General features: G+C 48.2%; 1 protein-coding gene across 4 annotated transcripts; it reads left to right on the top strand.

Annotated features, from left to right (window-relative positions):
• Positions 1-2810: 2810 nt before the first annotated feature.
• atn1 (atrophin 1) lies at positions 2811-18682 on the top strand. 4 transcript variants are annotated; one of them, XM_083761909.1, is made up of 10 exons: positions 2811-3111; positions 7049-7185; positions 7903-8004; positions 8655-8771; positions 9129-12151; positions 12456-12672; positions 13549-15106; positions 16085-16228; positions 16849-17029; positions 17855-18682. In XM_083761909.1, the coding sequence occupies exons 2-10, from the start codon at positions 7159-7161 to the stop codon at positions 17886-17888; spliced, it is 5403 nt and encodes a 1800-aa protein (XP_083618035.1). In that variant the 5' UTR covers positions 2811-3111; positions 7049-7158; the 3' UTR covers positions 17889-18682. The 4 variants fall into 4 exon arrangements, with proteins under 4 accessions (XP_083618035.1, XP_083618033.1, XP_083618034.1 ...); XM_083761907.1 differs by having other exon boundaries at positions 16085-16252; XM_083761908.1 differs by having other exon boundaries at positions 8652-8771.
• The last annotated feature ends 562 nt before the right edge of the window (positions 18683-19244 follow it).

Genomic DNA, 19244 nt, shown 5'->3' with positions numbered 1-19244 from the left:
TTACTTTTAAAATCACAGAAATGCTCTCACAGCTTGTAGTAGATATACTGAGACTTCGACGGGTCGCTGGACAAACTGGCTACAGCTGATTACAGCGAAACCTGGACACAAATACAGGGGAACAATTGAGTGTTTCTCCTCACTGCACACACCAGCACTTTCCTCGTTCCACTGTTCAAGTCCTTTTCTCTCTCTCTCTCCCTCCGCTGATTCGCCTTCCGTCTCCGTGTGACTCTTCAGATTTTTTTTTGTCCTACTGTTCTGCTCTCTTTGTCCTCTTCTCTTGCTCCATGTGGGAAACCCCCCAGTAGCTAGTCACTGCAGGACTATATCTGTTGCTACTTCAGTCCACGGTTTAAAAATGTCAAAACGTCAATAAAGAAATTCAAAACATAATTGCATGTGTATTTCTTCTGCTGAAAATGATCACTCAAATCAATCAATCAATCAATCAAAATCATTCAAGCCTTTATGTAAATCCAGTTATGCGATTTGTGGTGGAATTAAAAGGATTGACCTCACCACCACTACCCTCAGACAGGTTTATAAACCACAAGTATTGTAATTATTATAATAATGCTCCTAATAATCATATTCATCTAGGATACACTGAGCAACAGATGATGTCCTCTGGTGTTAGAACGGTGATTATAGCTTTCTCTTTTATGACGACCATGCAGTTTTATGCAAAGGTTTTGGGCCTAAATGTCATTTAGATAGCATGTTATTTAGACAGACTATAGTTTATATAGTTTCAATGTACAGATTATTATATATATTTTTTATTATACAGTTTATAGTTTAGACCAATGTTCTTGGTTCTTCGTTTTCCTACACTATGATCCTATAGGCACTACAATGTCTATGCATTTTATATGTGTTTACCTTTCTTTCTTACGTTAAATCGCTCTGGATTTAAGGTCCACCTCACCACTTTTCAACCTATCTTCATATAATAGGTCCTCACTAATAATCATGATAAAATGGCACGATTCTTTTCTACTCAGTCTGTGTCTCATAGGAGGGCTGTGGGCAGTTTTTTTAAACAAGATTTTATTATTATTATCGTGAGAACGATGGCTTCGATTTTCGCATTGAAAACTTTTCAGGACTAGAAAGCCTGCAGTTTCTATTAGCTTATATTCCCCATCGATGATGTCACTGGAGGACGGTTTCTGAACTGCCCACATCCCTCCTATGAGACACAGACAGAATAGATTTTCATGATTATTAGTGAGGACCAGGCTATTATATGAAGATAGGTTGAAAAGTGGGGAAGTGGTCCTTTTAGATCGATAGCCTGCTAAATGCCTAAATTGTAATATATATATATATATACATATAATTATTATTATTGTTGTTGTTTATCTCATTGCATGGCACAGTTGAGAAGGGTCTGTATACAATACTTTCACTGCCTGCAATGTTGCCAAAGCAGTAGCCTACAAGCCTTTAAATTGTATGGCCTATGAAAATTGATTGATTGAATAGTAATACTTTTATTAACAGTTTGCAAGGACAGGCACACATGGAAATACAGTACAATACATGCTAAAAGGATGAAACCAGAAAAGGCTTTCGGGCCGGCTTGTTTCCATTCTGGGTTTTCTCACTCAATTCATCGAAAGGTAGGCTATGTCAAATCAATTGATGGGAGGGAGCCAAGAGCTGCCTTTTGGAGGTAAAGGTAACAGGTACCCTATGCACCGTCTGCTGCACGTAGCAAGCGTGGCAGCAGAGGGAGCACGAGCCGTGCTCGTGGTGTATGAATGACTCGAGAGAAGGAAGGTAGACGCGCAGGCGCCGTGCGCCGATCTTCACCACCACCGTTGCCATGGTTACTACACAATAGGAGCCGGGACAGGGGGCTGTGTGAAGGGGGGAGAGACAGAGAGAGAGGGGGGAGGGGGGGGGGGTGTTGCAGACCCGCTTGACTGGACACACCGCTGCAAAAGCTTTTCTCAGACTGACTCAAGTGTAGGCTACTAGTGGCCTCGTCTGGAGACAGACAGACAGACAGACAGACAGACAGACAGACAGAAAGGACGTTTTAGGTAACGTCAGACCTGCACACGGACAGGACAGATGCTAGAAAGAGGGGTTGTGTATTCATATATTAAGGTTTAGGCTACAGATGTTTAACCCCAAAATGAATTTCGGACTTTAGGATGGTTTAGTCACCATCAATCTCGCATGATTAATTATTTGATTGCATTTGATCCCTATCGCCAATTACATTTAATTAAGCTATGACTTTATATTATAGGGCTTGTAGAACAAAGAAGGACTGGATAGTGTGTACGACTCTTTTATAAATAATGGTTCATCATCACGAGAAAATATCATCATAGCCCAAATATCTGGCCTAACAGGCAGGCAGAACCTTCCCCAGGCAGCTAGCTTAAGGTGACTCTGGAGGGAGAAGGGAGGGAGAAGCCTGGCCAACGCAATAGAAAGAAAAAGCCCTTCTCTCTGAGTCTCTGGTCCCCTCCCTCTTCAGAGTTGTGGCCCTCTCTCTGCACCTCCTTCTCCCTGCCCCCCCCCCCCCCCCCTCTCTCTCTCCGAGCTCCCCCCTTTCCTTTCCTTATGCAAATCACGCCCTCTTCTCGCTCTCTTTCTCTCACCCGACGTGCATCCCTCGATCCCTCCTCTCTCCTCTCCTCGCTGCTCGCTCGCCCCTCCGTTAAAATCGCGAGTGACTGTACCGAAGGAGGGAGGCGGAAAAAAAGTGCAAGTCGTCTTCGCTCTTCGGGTAGGAAGGGACGGGGGGAGTGGGGAACAAGGAAAGGGGCGAAGGGGGTGGGGAAGAGGCGAGCGTACGCATCAATTTGTACAGTCTCTCCACTGGCACCCCGTTTTCCTTCCCTGCAACGACATAAAACAGAATTCTTCTGCATTATATTGTGCGGAGGAACCGTTACAATGTGACCAGCAGCACCGGGCTCTTGTTTACAGAAGCGTGCGCTTCTCTCTGTGTGTGTGTGTGTGTGTGTGTGTGTGTGTGTGCGAGTGTGTGTGTGTGCTTGTGTGTCAACGTGCAATATAAGGAAAAACAAGAGGAAAAGGGGGGAGAATGAGAGAGAGGGGGACACGCATCGCTGGATATTATAGGTAAGGAGAAGGGGGAAAATGGATGCGAAGTCTGAATTTGAAGGAAATTGAAGCTATTCCTTTTGGGCCACGTTTTGTGTGTCTCCCTCCCCTTTCTTTCTTTGTGCGTTAATGATCTTGCCCGTGCGTTATGGCTAATTTATAAGCTCCCGGTAAATTAACGTTAATGATGTAAATGAAATGCCCAAGGCGCACATTAAACATTACAAACCGAGAAAAGGGGGGACCGTGCCGGTGCGAAATGCCATTCGCCATTCTATACCAGGCATTCGGGGGTTTTTTAGACGTGGAATTTTATCCAGAAGAAAAGCTGTGTGTGCTGTGCTGGCATCCATTCTGACCGACAACATATATGTATGTGCTGCTCAACATGGTTCGCCTGTCTCGTCCTAGGTGGCAGCAGTCTCTGGCATGCAATAGAACAGCTTCTAGCCAGTTTCCCCTGCATGTGTATCAATAACATTCGCAGGAAGAAAGGGAAGAAAGAGTGGTTGCAGTGCCTTGCCGCTTGCCTCGTCGGTCGGTGATGTAAGCAGTGCAACTGCATGCTGCTTTGCATCACATGCAGTAGTCGATTTGTTTATAATGCATGGACCCTGTGCGTGTACGTGTACGTGCGTGCGTATTAGAGAGAGAGAGAGGCCAGTGCTGATATACTGTTGCATGGTATTGCTGTGTTTGCGTTCTATTTGTTTATAGCATGATCCAGAGACCAGCCCAGTGGACCCATAGACTAATAGCTGCCACCTGTAACTAACATTCACTTTCTATGCAGCAGGTCATTCGGCAACATATTTCACATGCATATTAGGCCTATAATATAGGTTGGCCATATATCAACAGTAGACCCTTACATTAGTTAGGCATTTATAGCCTATAGATGCTTTCAAATTACTCATTGAGACAAAACAGAGCCGTGCAATCAATGTGTCAGTCAATGTGCTCGTTAAGTATAGCAGTTCATTTTCATTTTCACTCTTTGAGGAATGGCCTTAAGCAAGGAGCCATATACTTATCTTTATTGCATGACTGACAATAAATATATATATGTGCGTCCATTGTATCTCTCAAGAAGTGTTCACTGTGTGATGTGTGTAGGCTACATACATCTATATATGTAGTCCTCTAAATGGGAATGGTCAGTGCACCATGTATCGTACAGGCATGTCAGGTGATCGTAGCAGCTTGTCTTACTGTAGATTGTACTATTGTGATTGATTGAATCAGTCACTGCAGCATGCACTAATAATTAATGCATGGCCATGTGTAGTAGAGCTGCCACAGGATTCACTAGCTGTACCTGCTATGAATCACACACACACACACACACACACACACACACACACACACACACACACACACACACACACGCACTGTAGCTATTTACTGGTTGCTTGGTGAAGCATGCATGTTCGTTCGCTGCCCTAACTGTTCGGCTAAATATATATTTTATTTCACCCATTGTAAGAGCACTATTTATAGCCTCATTTAATATGCATGAGTCCAATTTATTTCCACCATAGTGGTACATGAATGCATGGATTAAAATGGGCCTTTGTAGTGGCTTACCTATCAGGGCACACCCATGTGGATATAAGGATGTGTGTTCTAATGACATGGCGGAGGCTGGCTGTTTGGAGCGAGTAAGCACTCGGTCTGTGTGATTCCGCTTGGTCATAACCAGGTCATGTGGGTGCGGGGTTTGGACTGCTGTGGTGGAGGTATACTAGAGGGAAAAGGGGGCTCTGCTTGGTCTTGATATTTACAGAACAATTTCTTGAGGTTGATCATTAGTCTCCTGCAGACAGCCATGCTATAAAAGAAGAGCGGTTTCCTCATCGATATGTTTTTTGTCATTGTTTTTTGAGGGGCCTATACGACGTATAGGCTAGCGCTAAGTCTAATTATAAATTCTCCATCCCCAGCCAAGTCTATGGACTTTAATGTTCATAGATGAGCAGTGAATGACAATGTAAGACTTCATCTGGCTGATGCCTCGCTGCGCCCCTCACTTCACATGAGTGTGATTTTTAATCACACACACACACACACACACACACACACACACACACACACACACACACACACACACACACACACACACACACACACACACACACACACACACACACACACACACACACAGAGTACACTAGAATAGAATAGAAATGTTATTGTCCCATGTCCACATGTGGAAATGTATCTTTGGCTTTAGTGTGGTATACAGACACTCACGGGTGAATACAGTGAAGTCACAACAATTCAGCGCCACACCATTACAATATCATGACAGTAATCCATAACAGAGCTTGAAGTGCCTACCCCAGTTCACATCCGACTAAATGACACACATACTAAATGACACACATACGCACATGTCCCCAACCCACAGTGCATTCTGCTGGCCATAGGTCATGTGGGTTAACCACATGTGACTGTGGGTTTGAGTTGCTGTGAAGGTGGATGGATGGAGGTACGGGAAATCTTTATTTTCCACTTTTTTACGTCATTTTTCTTAGCTAAGAGAGTAGAGTAGTGACAGGGTCACGGTGGCACAGTTTGTAGTGCTGTCGCCTCACAGCTAGAAGTTCCTGGGTTCGACACCCGCTGGGGGCGTGCTCCCTCCTCTGCGTCATCAGTGCCCACACCCGAGGCGGGGTTGGCGAAAGGGCCCTTCTGTGTGGAGTCTGCATGTTCTCCCCGTGTCCCCTAGGCCCTAGGGTACCCACCCCAGGGCCTAGGGTACAAAAGCATGCAGTAATCTGACCTGATCTCTAAACTACCTCCCCCTGGCCAGCCGGGGCGCCCGATGGAGGGGAAAGGAACCGGTCGGAATAACGTGTTCCTTCCACACGCTACGTCCGCCGGGGAAACTCTCCCCTGTCAAGTGAAAAGAAGCAGCTTGGACTCCTCATGCATAGAAGGAAGCATGAGGTCAGTCCGCTGCCCCCCCCCCCCCCCCCCCCCCCCCCCCCCCCTCCAGGTTGGCAGAGGAGGTTGTGTAGCTCCCAGGATTACATTAGAAAATTGACACTGGGTGAAAAAATGCGTTACAAAATCCTGGGATAAAAATGTAAGAAAAAAGAAAAAGAGTAGAGTAGTGACAGGCAGTAATGGTCCAGCCAGTATCCGGAATCGAGCCAGTGACTCGAGTCGCTGTCAAGCATTAGAGCCGATGTGGTTCGCACCCCAATCATTCGGATATCGGGTTGCCCCTGGATGGACATTTAACCACGTGAACCCTATACTTCTTTGTATGGAGTCCCCCAGGGATCTATATTAGGCCCCCACCTTTTTTCCTTCTTCACTTTGCCGGACATAGCCAAGCCTTTTGTATACTGGTGTAAAAAATGTTGCAGGCCTACATTTTAACACCCAAACATATGCTTTAATATTGAAGCCGTTTTTTATTTCGTTTTTGAGTGACTTCATTCCACTTCGCCTTCATATTTATACTTTATTGACACAGAATAGTTAAGCTTATAATGGTATGCCAAGGAGGAAGGCTATAGGGTGCGTCTCAGAACAGCAAGGCATACTTCTGGTTGTGGATTTCAAACATTATTGATGGACCCATGAAGTAATTAATGTCTATGACATATCTATTATATTATTAACATTCAGCAAAAATAGCAGATCTGCAAGCTCACACTGCATTGCAATGTGACACTATTGTGAACGTGTAATATGTATATAAAGTATTTTCAGCTTAGAGATTTGGTGTAGACTCTAGTCTACACTGTAAAGGGACAAAAGGACTGGACCTCCCATAGAGCCCCTTGGGTGAACCCGCTCTTAAGTTTAGGATTTAAGTTGTTCAACTCACTATTTTAAAACAGACTCTTGGAAAAGAACATTGATTTCTATGTGGGACACCCATGTAGTTAAAGATATTGTGCAATTCTGTCTTATGTTTGTTTGTTTGTTTTTGTTGCAGGTTTTTAGTAAATGACATGAGCTAACTCTCAGTCTGCACAAAACGAGACAAAACCAGTTCACTCCCCTCAATGGCATGTGTTAAAGAATGGACGATATAACGGAGCAACGATGAAAACGCGAACACACAAAGAATCGGTAAGCGCCAAACCCACGTCATTCTTCTGTAGTGACGTCAGTTATTTTTCCTCTGCCTTTTATGGTCATGAAGAAAGTAGAATTGTGAGATTAAGTAAGGTTAGGTTACTTTAATTAATTCAGAAATGTGTGTTTGTCTTTGCCATAGTTACACGTTTTTGCACCTCCACAAATGAATTTGTGTATTTTCTTATTGTACATACTATACTTAGCAGTATCTGTGTACCTACTGTCCTTTCCAGCAAATAAGGCAATATGCTATTTTATCTTGTGACAGAATTTCACAAATGCTGAAGCTACCTGTGATTGTATAATAATAAACATAATTTATATAGCACCTTTCATACATAAATGCAGCTCAAAGTGCTTGCAAAATCTATATTCAAGAAAATATTGAGAAGAGACAGATGGCATGTTTATCATTATTTACCCTCCTCTCTTTGCCTCCTCTCTGTGTCCTTTCATGCATCTCTCCTCCCCTTCTTCTCCACTACTTCTTGCCTTCTATTTTTGGTCTATCATCCCTCAACCCCTCAACCAACTTCTCGACATTAAAATATTACGCTTTCACCACAACCAATCATGCGTGGTGTTGCGTTTTGGTCTTCTATATAATTTCCTAACTCCTCTCACCCTATACGATGTTATGTTTCACCATCTCCCGCTCTCGCCCTTAACTGTCTGCTCCTTTCCCTCCGCCCGCTGACGGTGTTTCAGATGCCCATGCGCAGTGGGCGCAGGCGGGGGGGCAGCGAGGAGAGAAGGGGCCGGCGCCCACACCCCAGCCCCACTCGACCCGAACGCAACGACAGGCAGCCGGTTAGAGTCTTGATTTTGCTCTTTCTCCCTTCTTGCTTGTTTTGTTGTGGTGGTGGAGTGACTTCACAGGCAATGTGCGCGTGCGTGCGCGCGTGCGTGTTTGTGTGTGCGTGCGTGCCTGAAAGAGAGGTAGACAAGAAGAAACTGTCATTTTGTATCAGTCCAAATCATAATGAGTGTGTGTGTGCGTCTGTGCGTGTGTGTGTGTGTGTGCGTGTGTGAGTGAGTGTGATTTGTGTGTGTGTGTGTGTGTGTGTGTAAGTGTGTGTGTGTGTGTGTGTGTGTGTGTGTGTGTGTGTGTGTGTGTGTGTGTGTGTGTGTGTGTGTGTGTGTGTGTGTGTGTGTGTGTGTGTGTGTGTGTGTGTGTGTGTGTGTGTGTTAGTGTGTGTGTGTGTGTGTGTGTATGAGTCATCACCATGATTGCCACAGACATACCCTTATTCTGCCAGCGTTGTTTGCTGGTGTATGTTTCAGCTTAACACATTGAACACTTTGAAGTTTTTTGTTTGGATTTGTTGTTGCATGTGTGTGTGTGCTTTGTGCACGTACGTGCAGTGTTTGCGAATCTTTGTTCTAAAAACAGATGTGACTATTATGCACCACAGCACCACAATGACATTAAAACTTGTGTTTTTTATTTTCGTCAGCAGAGAAGCACTGGGGAGGAATTGACAGGAAATCGCTTCAATCGCAGATCACAAGGCCATGATTCATCTGAGAGTGAGGGGGAGCCAATTGTATCACCTCCAAAGAGGCAAAAAGTTCAGGTAATGCTACATTTCATGAACCTCTGATATAAGAACCACATTTTAAGCTTTGCTCGGTGCTCATAATCAAGGAGGCAGCTTCCCAAGTTGTAACAGTTAGACAGAAAAGTCCCTTTTATCCAGAGTGACCAGATGTGACTTCAACGTCCTGCCCAAGGACATAGTGAGTGTTAATACAAAGGTTGTTTGTTGCTGGCACCAAACCTGTAATCTTTTAGTTATGGGTGCCTCTCTAACCGGTAACCACAGTGTCACTTATAGGTATTTCATTCACGCAGAAAGTCGATATGTTACCTCTATGTAATGTCTATACTTTACATGTTGTCTACTAATGACGTTCTGGGGTTTTCTCATCAGGATTCAGCCTCTACCCCAAACGCTCCAACGTCAACTCTCTCCACCGACAGTTCGGCTCCTTCTACGGTCCCGCCTCCAACCTCAGTCACCAGCCAGTCCCGAGAGAGTGACAATGAAGATGGCCAGTCCCAGGGTAGCAGGAGTTCGGTTGTAGGGAGCTTGGCAAATAGCAGCAGCAGTCTCAGTAGTGGGCGTGACATAGACCAGGACAATCGCTCCTCGTCCCCGAGTCTCTCCGCCTCCCCTCTGGGCAGCTTGGACTCTGACTCTGATGGTCCTGACTCGCCAAAGCATGGAGAGAGGGAACGACAGAAAGGGAAAGAGGGCGGGGCAGGGAAGTCGGCGGGAGAGGACAGGAGAACTGGCAGAGAGGGAAGAGGGGAGGAGCCCTGCGGAGAAGGAGAAAAGAGGGATGGGGAGGGACGAATGGAGGACTGTCCGTCTCTCAAGCCCTCCTCCACCCCCTGCTCCTCCACCACTCTCACTCCCTCTCTCCGAGGCAGATTGGGAGACTCTGCAAACGACAGCAATAGCGGGAGGAAGTCATATTTCTCCTTGGACTCCAAATTGGTGTGCAAGGTGGAGTATGGCGGCCCGGACAATGTGCATGGTGGCAGCCGAATTAATCCCAAAGCCAACACGCAGTGCGTGACCAAGACAACCATCTCCGGGGGAGACTATCCCCACGGCAACCCCGGCATTTCCCACCCTCTGCCCCCCCCACCCCTGCCCCCCCCACCTGCCCTGAAGCCCCTGGAGCTGGGAGGGCCCAACCTGTCCGCCGATGTAAAGATAGAGAGGGAGAAGATGGAGAAGGGAGACAAGCTCATGGATAAGGCCCAGTCTACCCCTCCCTCCCTGTTACCACAGACCAGTCCCCAGGCCCAACCCCAGTCCCACTCCCAGTCCCAACCCCAGCCCTCCCCACACCCGCACCACTACAGCCCCGCCGCTGGCTGGCAGGGTGGCACGGCGACCGGTTGCCAGGGGAGCTGGGGCTATACCCGCTACCCTGGCAACCACCACCCGCACCAGCCCCCGGTGCAGCAGCAGCAGCTCCCCTCCGTTTACAACCCTCCGTCCTCTCGCCACTCCTCCTCCCACCCCTCTTACCTCCCCCACCCTCACCCTCACCCCCACAGGGAGTACCAGCCCAGGTACACCGGTGGGGGAGGGGACCGAGAGAGGGGGGCTGCAGGAGAGAGGGAGAGGGGAGTGAGGGGGGAGTGTGGGGGCAGGGAGATCAATAGGGAGTTCTCTGCTCCCTTGGGCAATAGTGGCAGCAATAGCAGCGGGGGTAATAATAATAACAATAATAATAGCACTTGTGGCGGTAATATGGGTGGGCCCAACAACATTCAGAGCCGGGAGTTTAGGGACCTGTCGGTGGGTCAGAACCGGGAGTTCCCAGGTTCTGGGAGAGACGGGCCTAACATGGGTCCAGGAGGAAGAGACTTTGGTCCAGGTTTCAGAGAGAGGGAGAGGGAAAGGGAAAGGGAGAGGGAGAGAGAGAGGGAGAGAGAAAGAGAAAGAGAAAGAGATAGAGAAAGAGAGAGGGATGGAGGCAGAGAAAGAGAGAGGGATGGAGGCAGAGAATTCCCTCCACCAAATCAAAACCAGAACAGAGACTTTAGTGGGCCCAATGGAGCTGGAGCTGGGCATCCTAGAGATAAAGAGGGCGGCAGATGGGGTGAGTTTGGGGGGCAGACAAGAGAGGTGGGAGGCAACAATAACCCCAACAACAACCCTGGACCCCAGGGGAACCAATCTAGCTCCACCAGTGGGCTACCCGCCGCCCCAATGCTGAACCGGGACCCTCCAGCATCACCCCAAAATAACTCCGGCCACCCTCCTCACTCCTCCCTGCCACCTCACCCCCATCCACATGCGCCAAACTCGTCCGGCCGAGACTACCCTCCCTCCATGGACCAAGGACAAACCCCGCCGTCTGGGGCAGACCACTTTCATAGGGAGTACCCACCCCCTGCTGGAGGGAAAGAGTTCCCCCCCACTGGCACACAGCCCTCCACCGGGCCAAATCGAGACTTTCTCAACTCTCCTGGGGTGACCCCGAACCTTGGAAGAGAGTACTCGGGGCCCGGGGGGCCTCAGCACCCTCACCCGCCCCACCCTCATTACCAGGCAGGGCCCAGGGACAGAGACAGGGAGAGGGACTCTAACTTGCGAGAGTCTGCGCTTTACCAAAACCGTGGTGGCGGTGGTGGCCCCAATCAGCCCCCTGCCCTCTCCCCCTCTTCCTCCTCTTCCTCCTCCTCCTCTGCCCATCATGGACACCCTCCAAACGCTCCATATCCCCCTCCTCCACCTCCGCCCCCTTTACCCCAGACCTCCCATGCCCAGCCACCTCCGTCGGGCATGATGGGACCCAATCACGCGCGTCCTCCACATTTCCAATCCTCCAATCAGACTCCTCCGACACCCCTCTCTCCGCTGCCCAGCCCCTCTACCAACCAGATGGGGAGTTTCTCCAATTTTCCTCCCGGCTCCTCCTCCTCCTCCTCCTCCTCTGGGCCCAACATGCCACTTCCTGGTTCGGGTGTGTCGTCCACCTGTTCACCCGGCTGCCGCCCTCCCCCCTTCCATGGCGCTTTGAGCAGCCACCCTCCTCCGTTCGGTGGACCCTATCACTCCAATGGGAGTGGCGGGGGCTCTAACGTGGCCGGCAGCAATAGCAGCAACAACATGCCCAACATCACCAACAGCGGCTCACAGTCGCTCTCGCCTCAGAACACCTCGTCCAAGGGACCTCCCCCGCCTCTTAGTAACCACAGCAACAACAGCAGCAGCAGCAACAACAATGGCACCTCCACCCCGGTTTCTAGTTCTTCTCTTCCTGGAGACGGGCACTCTGATTCGTCGACAGGTCCCCTTATCCCGACTGTCATCAAGGAGGAGCCAATTGAGGAGCGGGAGGAGAGCGAAAGTCCGCCTCCAGTGTTGAGAAGCCCCTCCCCTGAGCCCAAGCCGGTGGATATTCCAATTCATGCCAGTCAATCAGCACGGTAATAAAACAGGATCCCAATTAAGATCATCCTAATTCTGTCCGTCAGTACGGTCACTATAGTCCATGTTTGCATTTGTCTTTAAATCTGTAATTACCTTTGATAGAGATTATGATAATCATGGTAGTGATAAAGTCAAATGTACACGTGGTGAGAGAATGATCTTTCTATTATCTGTTTCATCCTTCATTTTAAACTAAACTGTTACATGCCAGTCTAGTGTCGATTGCTAATGGTGACTGTGTGTGTGTGTGTGTGTGTGTGTGTGTGTGTGTGTGTGTGTGTGTGTGTGCACCATCTCCAGGTTTCACAGGGTTCTGGACCGAGGCAGTGGTAACTCCTGTGCCCGCAGTGACGTCCTCTTCGTCCCGCTGGACGGCTCCAAGCTGTGGAAGAAGAGGAACGAGATGATCGAGAGGGCGCGCCGGGAGGTGGAGCAGAGGGCGAGAGACCTGCGGGAGAAGGAGAGGGAACGAGAGAGGGAGAGAGAGAGAGAGAGAGAGCTGGAGAGGCATCTACAGGTTAGGATGTGTGGAGTCTCAGTTGCTTGATTGCTATAGATGGGTATGCGCATGCATAAAGTGAATGGCAAATCGAGCGGCAAAGTGACAGGAAAAGTGAGTTTAACATTGTTTAATGTCGTTTAATGCAATTAGATATGACCTTTCTGTTTGGATGCATGGGCTGTCAAGGCCAGAAAGTAGTTTTTAGCCACTCAGTAGGCATTCCTGCACAACGTCCTGGTTTGATGATGATGTCACGCGCATACCCTCTATTCTATTAGCCCATTCTGGTTAAATGCTTAAAACCCCTTTTGGTGTTTTAAGCATTATGTTATACTTTAGCTATTGAAAAATAGCAGATCTACAAGCTCATAGCACTGCACAGAGTCTGCTATTTTTTTAAATCGTGAAAATGTGGAGCAAATCTTTGAATGTATATTCTTTCAGAGCAAACGTTTTTAACTCAAATCTTTGCTTCTGACAAAGAACTCCATATATGGGCATAAAAGGGACACAGACATAATAACTGGGTGGGGCATTCATTTCCAACTTGCATCGTTCCAAGTAGGCCAGTGCCCAACGGGCACTGCTTTAGTTTGAATTAATTGGGTATGTCAGTATCACCATTGTGAATCTACTTCTCATCTACAATTATGTCATTTTGACAATTTGATTTAATTCAATTTAAACCACTATTCATATCACGGGCAGAATTATTTGAAATGGGGGTCCTTGACATAATGAAAGTCAGTTTATGGTTCTGTGACACGAAGTTTGAAAACCCCTTAAACTACTGATTTGCATCTTTTTGGTTGCGTATTCTTTTGATAGAGTTTTGAAAAGGTGTAAAGTGAGATAATGACGATGTTCCTTCATTTCTCTGCTTCTCTGCAGCAGCAGAAAGATGCCAACAACAACGCGGCGGTTGCCGCACGACACGGCTCCTCTCTCTTCTTCCCCTCCTCGTCCTCCATCATCCTGGACCCCTCCTCCCCCGGCTGCTCCGCAGCCAACTCAGCCGGCCACCCTCAGCACCAGCACCACCCATCTCACCCGCATCATGCCCACCTCCACCCCTCGCACCAACTCCACCCCTCCCTTTCTCACTCCATCCCTCATTCCCTCCTGATCCCATCCATGGGAGGGTCAGCAATGGTTGGCGGCCACCAAGGGGCCATGGCAATGGGCATAGGTGGTCCGTATCTTGGCCCAGACACGCCGGCGCTGAGGACCCTGAGTGAGTACGCTCGGCCCCACGCCATGTCCCCGCTTGGGTTGGCAAGGGCCGCCCAGGCACACCACCCCCATATGCACCACGGACACCCCCATGTTCATCCCTCCTTCTTCCTGCCTCAATTCCAGAACCATGCCCTGGCACACCACCCGCACCACCTCCCCACTGATGCTGCCACGGCGGCGGCCATCTTGGGCTTCTTATATGGGGGAAGCCTAGAAGGTGGCCCGGGAGTGGCGAACCACGCGGGGGGCCCGGGGCATGGCGGTATGAGTGGCGCGGGGCTAGGAGGAATGGGGTTTCCGCACGCAATGGCAGCCCACCGAGATCGCATGAAGCCGGGGTTTGAGTTTAAGAGTGAGGAGAGGGTGTACCCGCCCATGTCTGACCCCAACGCACTCGCCCTCGCCCACGCCCACGCCCACTCCCACTCGCACGCCCACGCTCACGCCCACGCTCACGCCCACGCGCACTCCCTGCTCCTCGGGGGAGGTGCAGCAGGAGCCGGCGAGGTGGCGGTCTACGGCACCCCCCCTCCCCAGGCCCCGCCACCAGGGCCGCCTCCACACCTCCAGAACCCGGCGATGGCCCCCGTGACACGTCCCCCCAACCCCGCTCCCCCTCAGTCCCTCTCCAACCCTCCGCCCTCCTCCCTGAACCCTCCCTCGTTGCCCTCTCATCCCGCGTCTGCTCCGCCGGCGGCTGGCGCCCCGCCGCCTCCGGCGGGCCCCGCCTCCTCTGCTCCCCCGGCGGCTGCACCTCCTCCGCCTCCCGCCCAGGCCCCCTCTAACCCGGCGTCGTCCCTCCACCACCCGGCATCCCACGCTTCTTTTCCCAGCTCCGGGACCTCTCAGCCGGCTCCACCGGCCCCCGCCGCGACCACGCCCTCTGAGAGCTACCCCGCCGGCGCCCGCTCGCCCGCCTCCAGCGACAGAGAGAGGAGCGGGGAGAGAGAGCGCGAGCGGGAGAGAGACAGAGTGAATTTGCCGACGGCTGCAGACAGAGAGCGGGAGAGAGAGAGGGAGAGAGAACGAGGGGGAAGTGCCGGAGGCGGAGGGGCGAGTGGAGGAGGTGGTGGAACAGGAACGGGAACAGGAGGAGGCGGAGCAGGAGGTGGAGGGGAGAATCTGGGTCGCCTTCAAATGTTAAATGTGACGCCTCATCATCACCAGCACTCACACATCCACTCCCACCTACACCTGCACCAGCAAGACACAGGTACCCACTGCTGCTATCTCGCATGCGCTCTCTGGGACTCTGAACCGTAGGCTTATTAACTGCACGAGTTCTGAGGAAAGGTTCAGAATGACGTCAATTTGTAGTTCTATCCATGGGCGGAGCTTGAGGGGGTTCAGGGGGCAAAAAAAAAAAAAAAACTTCTGACTGTAGTTTGTAATCATCTCTCTTATCATGATATGATGACTCGCTATATGGCTGTAGTGCATGTGTGTATGTGTGTGAGCTGCTGTACTACCTAAATAACTCATTTTTAGAGGTTAGGGCATTGTAAAAACGCTAAAATAATAAAATAAAGGTCAAAAAAATCGCGCGCGCACGCAAAGCGTTCAAGCAGTCGCACCCCCAGGCGTCAAGTTCAAGCTCCGCCTATGGTTCTATCACCTCTCTTTCCGAATAACATTTGGTAGTATTGGGCTTAACCCATTTAGACCGGGAACCCCTGTACGTAACTCTTACCTTTCAATCCGGGAACGCCTTTTGGGGTTGTTGCTATGTGCAGTATATAGCATGTGCACGTGCATTTTTAATAGATCGTGAAAATGCTCATCAGCTTGTAGATCTTCTAAAGATTGTAGATCTGACTTCTTATTGAAAAGTATCACTTATAATGACATGCCAATTTGAAATGTTTAAATTAAATGCACATTTCTGTAAGTACTGTACAAGTAACAAGTTATCTTGACTCAATAGCAATGTCCACCCAGTGGTTAATATATACTCCTTTACACGACGGTTTCGCTTGCTGACAAGATCAGTTCTTTTTGCCAAGCAACACCGTGTTTATCATCCTTCCTTATACCTGAAATGCTGAGGCACTGCTCTAAATATTTCCTTAAAAAAGTGCAGTAACATGGATATTTATCCATCTATATATATAGTAAATAAAATATATAAAGCATATTCCTCGACTGTTATTAAATACATCCTGTTTTTGTCTCTTACATCATTGGCCCCCAGCGGCGGGCGGGGTTCACCCCCTGATGGACCCGTTGGCCTCGGGGTCTCCTCTGACACGCCTCCCGTATCCAGGGGCCACGCTGGGCACCCCCATCCTGGCCCACCCTCTCACTGACAGCGAGGTTCTCCGGCAGCAGCTCTTCGGTGAGGAGAAGGATCCTCGTCCATGTACTCAATTCAATTTCTTCTACAGATATTATAACAATATAATATTGGTACTCTATACTGACCTGCAAAGGAAAAGAACGGCAGTAACACCTTGTTTTGGGCTAGTCCACTGAAAATGAGTAGAGGGGGCGCAGGAGGAAGGCACTTGGGATTTGTTCAAGGCAGTTATGCTTCATTTATAATTTGTTGGTGTACACTGGTGTAAAATCCAAAATACCAGATGACAATGCGTCGCAATGCGGTGCATCGTGAGCTTGCACATCAGCTATTTTCGGGTCACGATATCAGCATGTACGTAATAAAAAGGAATCATGCAAAGTTTGGATTCACATGCACTGTTTAAACTAACTAAACATTATTCAGGAGATAAACTGAAGTAATCTCTCTCAGTTTCAATACTCCTGCAGTTACTGCCATTTGTCTTTGCAGGGCAATATGGTGCCCAAAGTTTTTCCAAGACAATTATAGACAATTGTAGACTAAAAATGACAACGGTGATCCTTTTGCTTCGTCCCACCTCCTCTTTTTGTGCTCCCTCCACGTGCCTCCCTGCACCTCTTCTCTGCACCCCATGGTTCCGTCGTGCCTTCCTATAGGTGCTCCCTTCCGTGACTTGCCCCAGCCGTCCTCTCTGTCCGGTCCCATGTCAGCAGCCCATCAGCTCCAGGCCATGCAGCAGGCCCAGAGTGCTGAGCTGCAGATCCAGAGACTGGCCCTGGAACAGCAGTGGATCCACCATCATCACCACCACTCCCTCACCCAGGACGAGTACTACAGGTATATACACTCACTTCACTCAGGGCTCCGGTTACAATTTACAATTTACAATTTAGGCATTTAGCAGACGCTCTTAATCCAGAGCGACTCACTTCACTCAGGGCTCCGGTTACAGATGGATAACATGACATACAGTATTATCATTAACCTGTATGACATAATGGTAATGTCATAAATTGGTTTGCTTTTCTGAAATCTGGATTGAAATTATACATGGGCCTTGACTATTTTTTTTGCTGAAGGGTGTTCCATACTGAGTTTTAGGATTTAAAAAGGCATTTGTCTAAATGCAAATTACTGTTTTATTGTAGTTGGGAGCTTTTTGAGAGGGAGAGGTAATTCTTTGTGTGTGTGTGTTGAAAGCGTTTTTGAATATTTAAAGGGGCATGGAAACGTAGGCCAATTTCGTGGCTTGTATTCCTGCACAGGTTAAAAACTACAGCATGGAGAAACATGGCAGGTGCTGATTTTACTACACTGTGATGTAAGCTGCACAGCTGCAGACAATAAATGTATAATGGCGTTACAAATGGTGTATTAGAATTAGGTGTGCCATTGTGCAAGCATTGACCGTAGTCAATAGAATTGTGTCAATGCTTTCACATTAGCGCACCTAAATCTAACATACCCATTATTAAAGTCTTACTGCATAACATCCATTTTAGCAGTCTTTTTGCTGACACCTTTTGTAGCTCTGCCTCCAATTCCCATAATTCAGTTTGAAACAAAACCACAGTACCGCTCCAACTGTATATTTAACCACTGCCTGTCCCTTAACACCCATCAGTTGCGAATCTTACATGGTTTTCCCCTTTCACCTTTTAGTCACCTGAAGAAAGAGAGTGACAAGACCCTGTGAGGGCAGGATGACACCAAAAGGGAAAAAAAACTAAAACAAAACAAAAGCACTGCAAACCACAGAAGAAACAAAGACCCCAAATGCATTGTGAATGGACACTCACGTTGCGGCTGAATGAAGGAAATGTAATGATTGTGAAGGAGTTTATATAAGTAATGGAGGAGTGCAAACATTGGACACAGCCCCTTGCGTTAGCCGTACCATGTTCTTCTGACGAGAGGAAAAGAGAACTGACGAGACCCCGAAACTCTTGCGCTTCCCTCCTGTTATCATGTTCTTGAACTCCAGTCTGTTTTGTATTGTGCTCTGTACACTATATTAGGTGAGGGCGGGGTGGGGGTGGGGGGCAACAGTGATGAAGTACATTATGTGTAATATACCTTTATGCCAGAAGGAATGTGTACTGTACATGAGTCTCTCTTTTATGTCATTGCATGTAACTAGGCGCTTAATTCTGAACTGGTGGAACTCTCGGTTTCTACTTTTAGTAATTGACCCCCTCTTTTGTATCGGAGGGGCGTTCTATGCGTATGCATGAGACCAGCGATTTTAGTGTTACATTATGTTTTACAATAGTATTGTTATTATGATTAATGTTGTCTGTTTGTTGATAATGATATAATTATATATACATATTATTTGTATTATTATTTTTTTACATTTTCATGGTATGGCAAGTCAGTTTTTAGTTTCTTTTTTATTTTCAATTTACCTTGTGAAACGAGATGCAAATGCAAACAATGACGACAACCACAAAAAAAAAATCTCAAAATAAATTATAATCTTTTTTGGTAGTTTCTTGCGTTATCCGTGAGCGCAACACTTTTCACTCACTCTCTCTCTCTGTCTCTCTCATTCTCTCACATACATCCAGACTTCTTGCTCCCTCTCTTTGTTTTATACAAGTCACTCATGCACAAAGCATATCGAATTCCTCACTCTCCTCCCCCTCCCCCCATTTTTTTCTGACTCTCTCGCCATCGCTCTCTCCCTCCCTCTCTTGGCGAGAGTGTAGCTAATAGGAGACACATGGGATGAGTGCGAGACATGGGAGTGGAGTCGCTCCACTGCACACCAGTCGCCCCGTAGAGCGAGCATTCCATACCGCACTGTAAAACTATAGAGAGGGGAATGAAAAGGAGGAGCTGAGGGAATGTGATTTAGTGGGGCTGTTAACGGCTCATGTATGTGTGTGTTCTGACTGCGACCAATACACCACCCCTTCTTTCTCTAGCACCAGCTGGACTGCTATCAAGAGAATGTGACCTTCATTTTACAGAATTACTTTAGTCATACAGATTAAGGACTGCTTTGTCTGTGCCTAAGGTATAAACTTGCATATTACGGACAGTGTTA

This window comes from Protomyctophum parallelum (assembly GCF_964188405.1).
Source record: "Protomyctophum parallelum genome assembly, chromosome: 3".
NCBI classification, from domain to species: domain Eukaryota; kingdom Metazoa; phylum Chordata; class Actinopteri; order Myctophiformes; family Myctophidae; genus Protomyctophum; species Protomyctophum parallelum.
Note: the sequence above shows the minus strand (reverse complement) of the source record. Positions and strands in the feature narration are given on the sequence as shown.

Bases quoted from the DNA above. Each gene is read 5' to 3' on its own strand.
- atn1 (XM_083761906.1), top strand. From the start codon at position 7,159: ATGAAAACGCGAACACACAAAGAATCG. The intron at 15,107-16,084 runs GTACCCACTGCT...ATTGGCCCCCAG, and splicing joins CCTGCACCAGCAAGACACAG to CGGCGGGCGGGGTTCACCCC. The intron at 16,253-16,848 runs GTACTCAATTCA...GCCTTCCTATAG, and splicing joins GGAGAAGGATCCTCGTCCAT to GTGCTCCCTTCCGTGACTTG.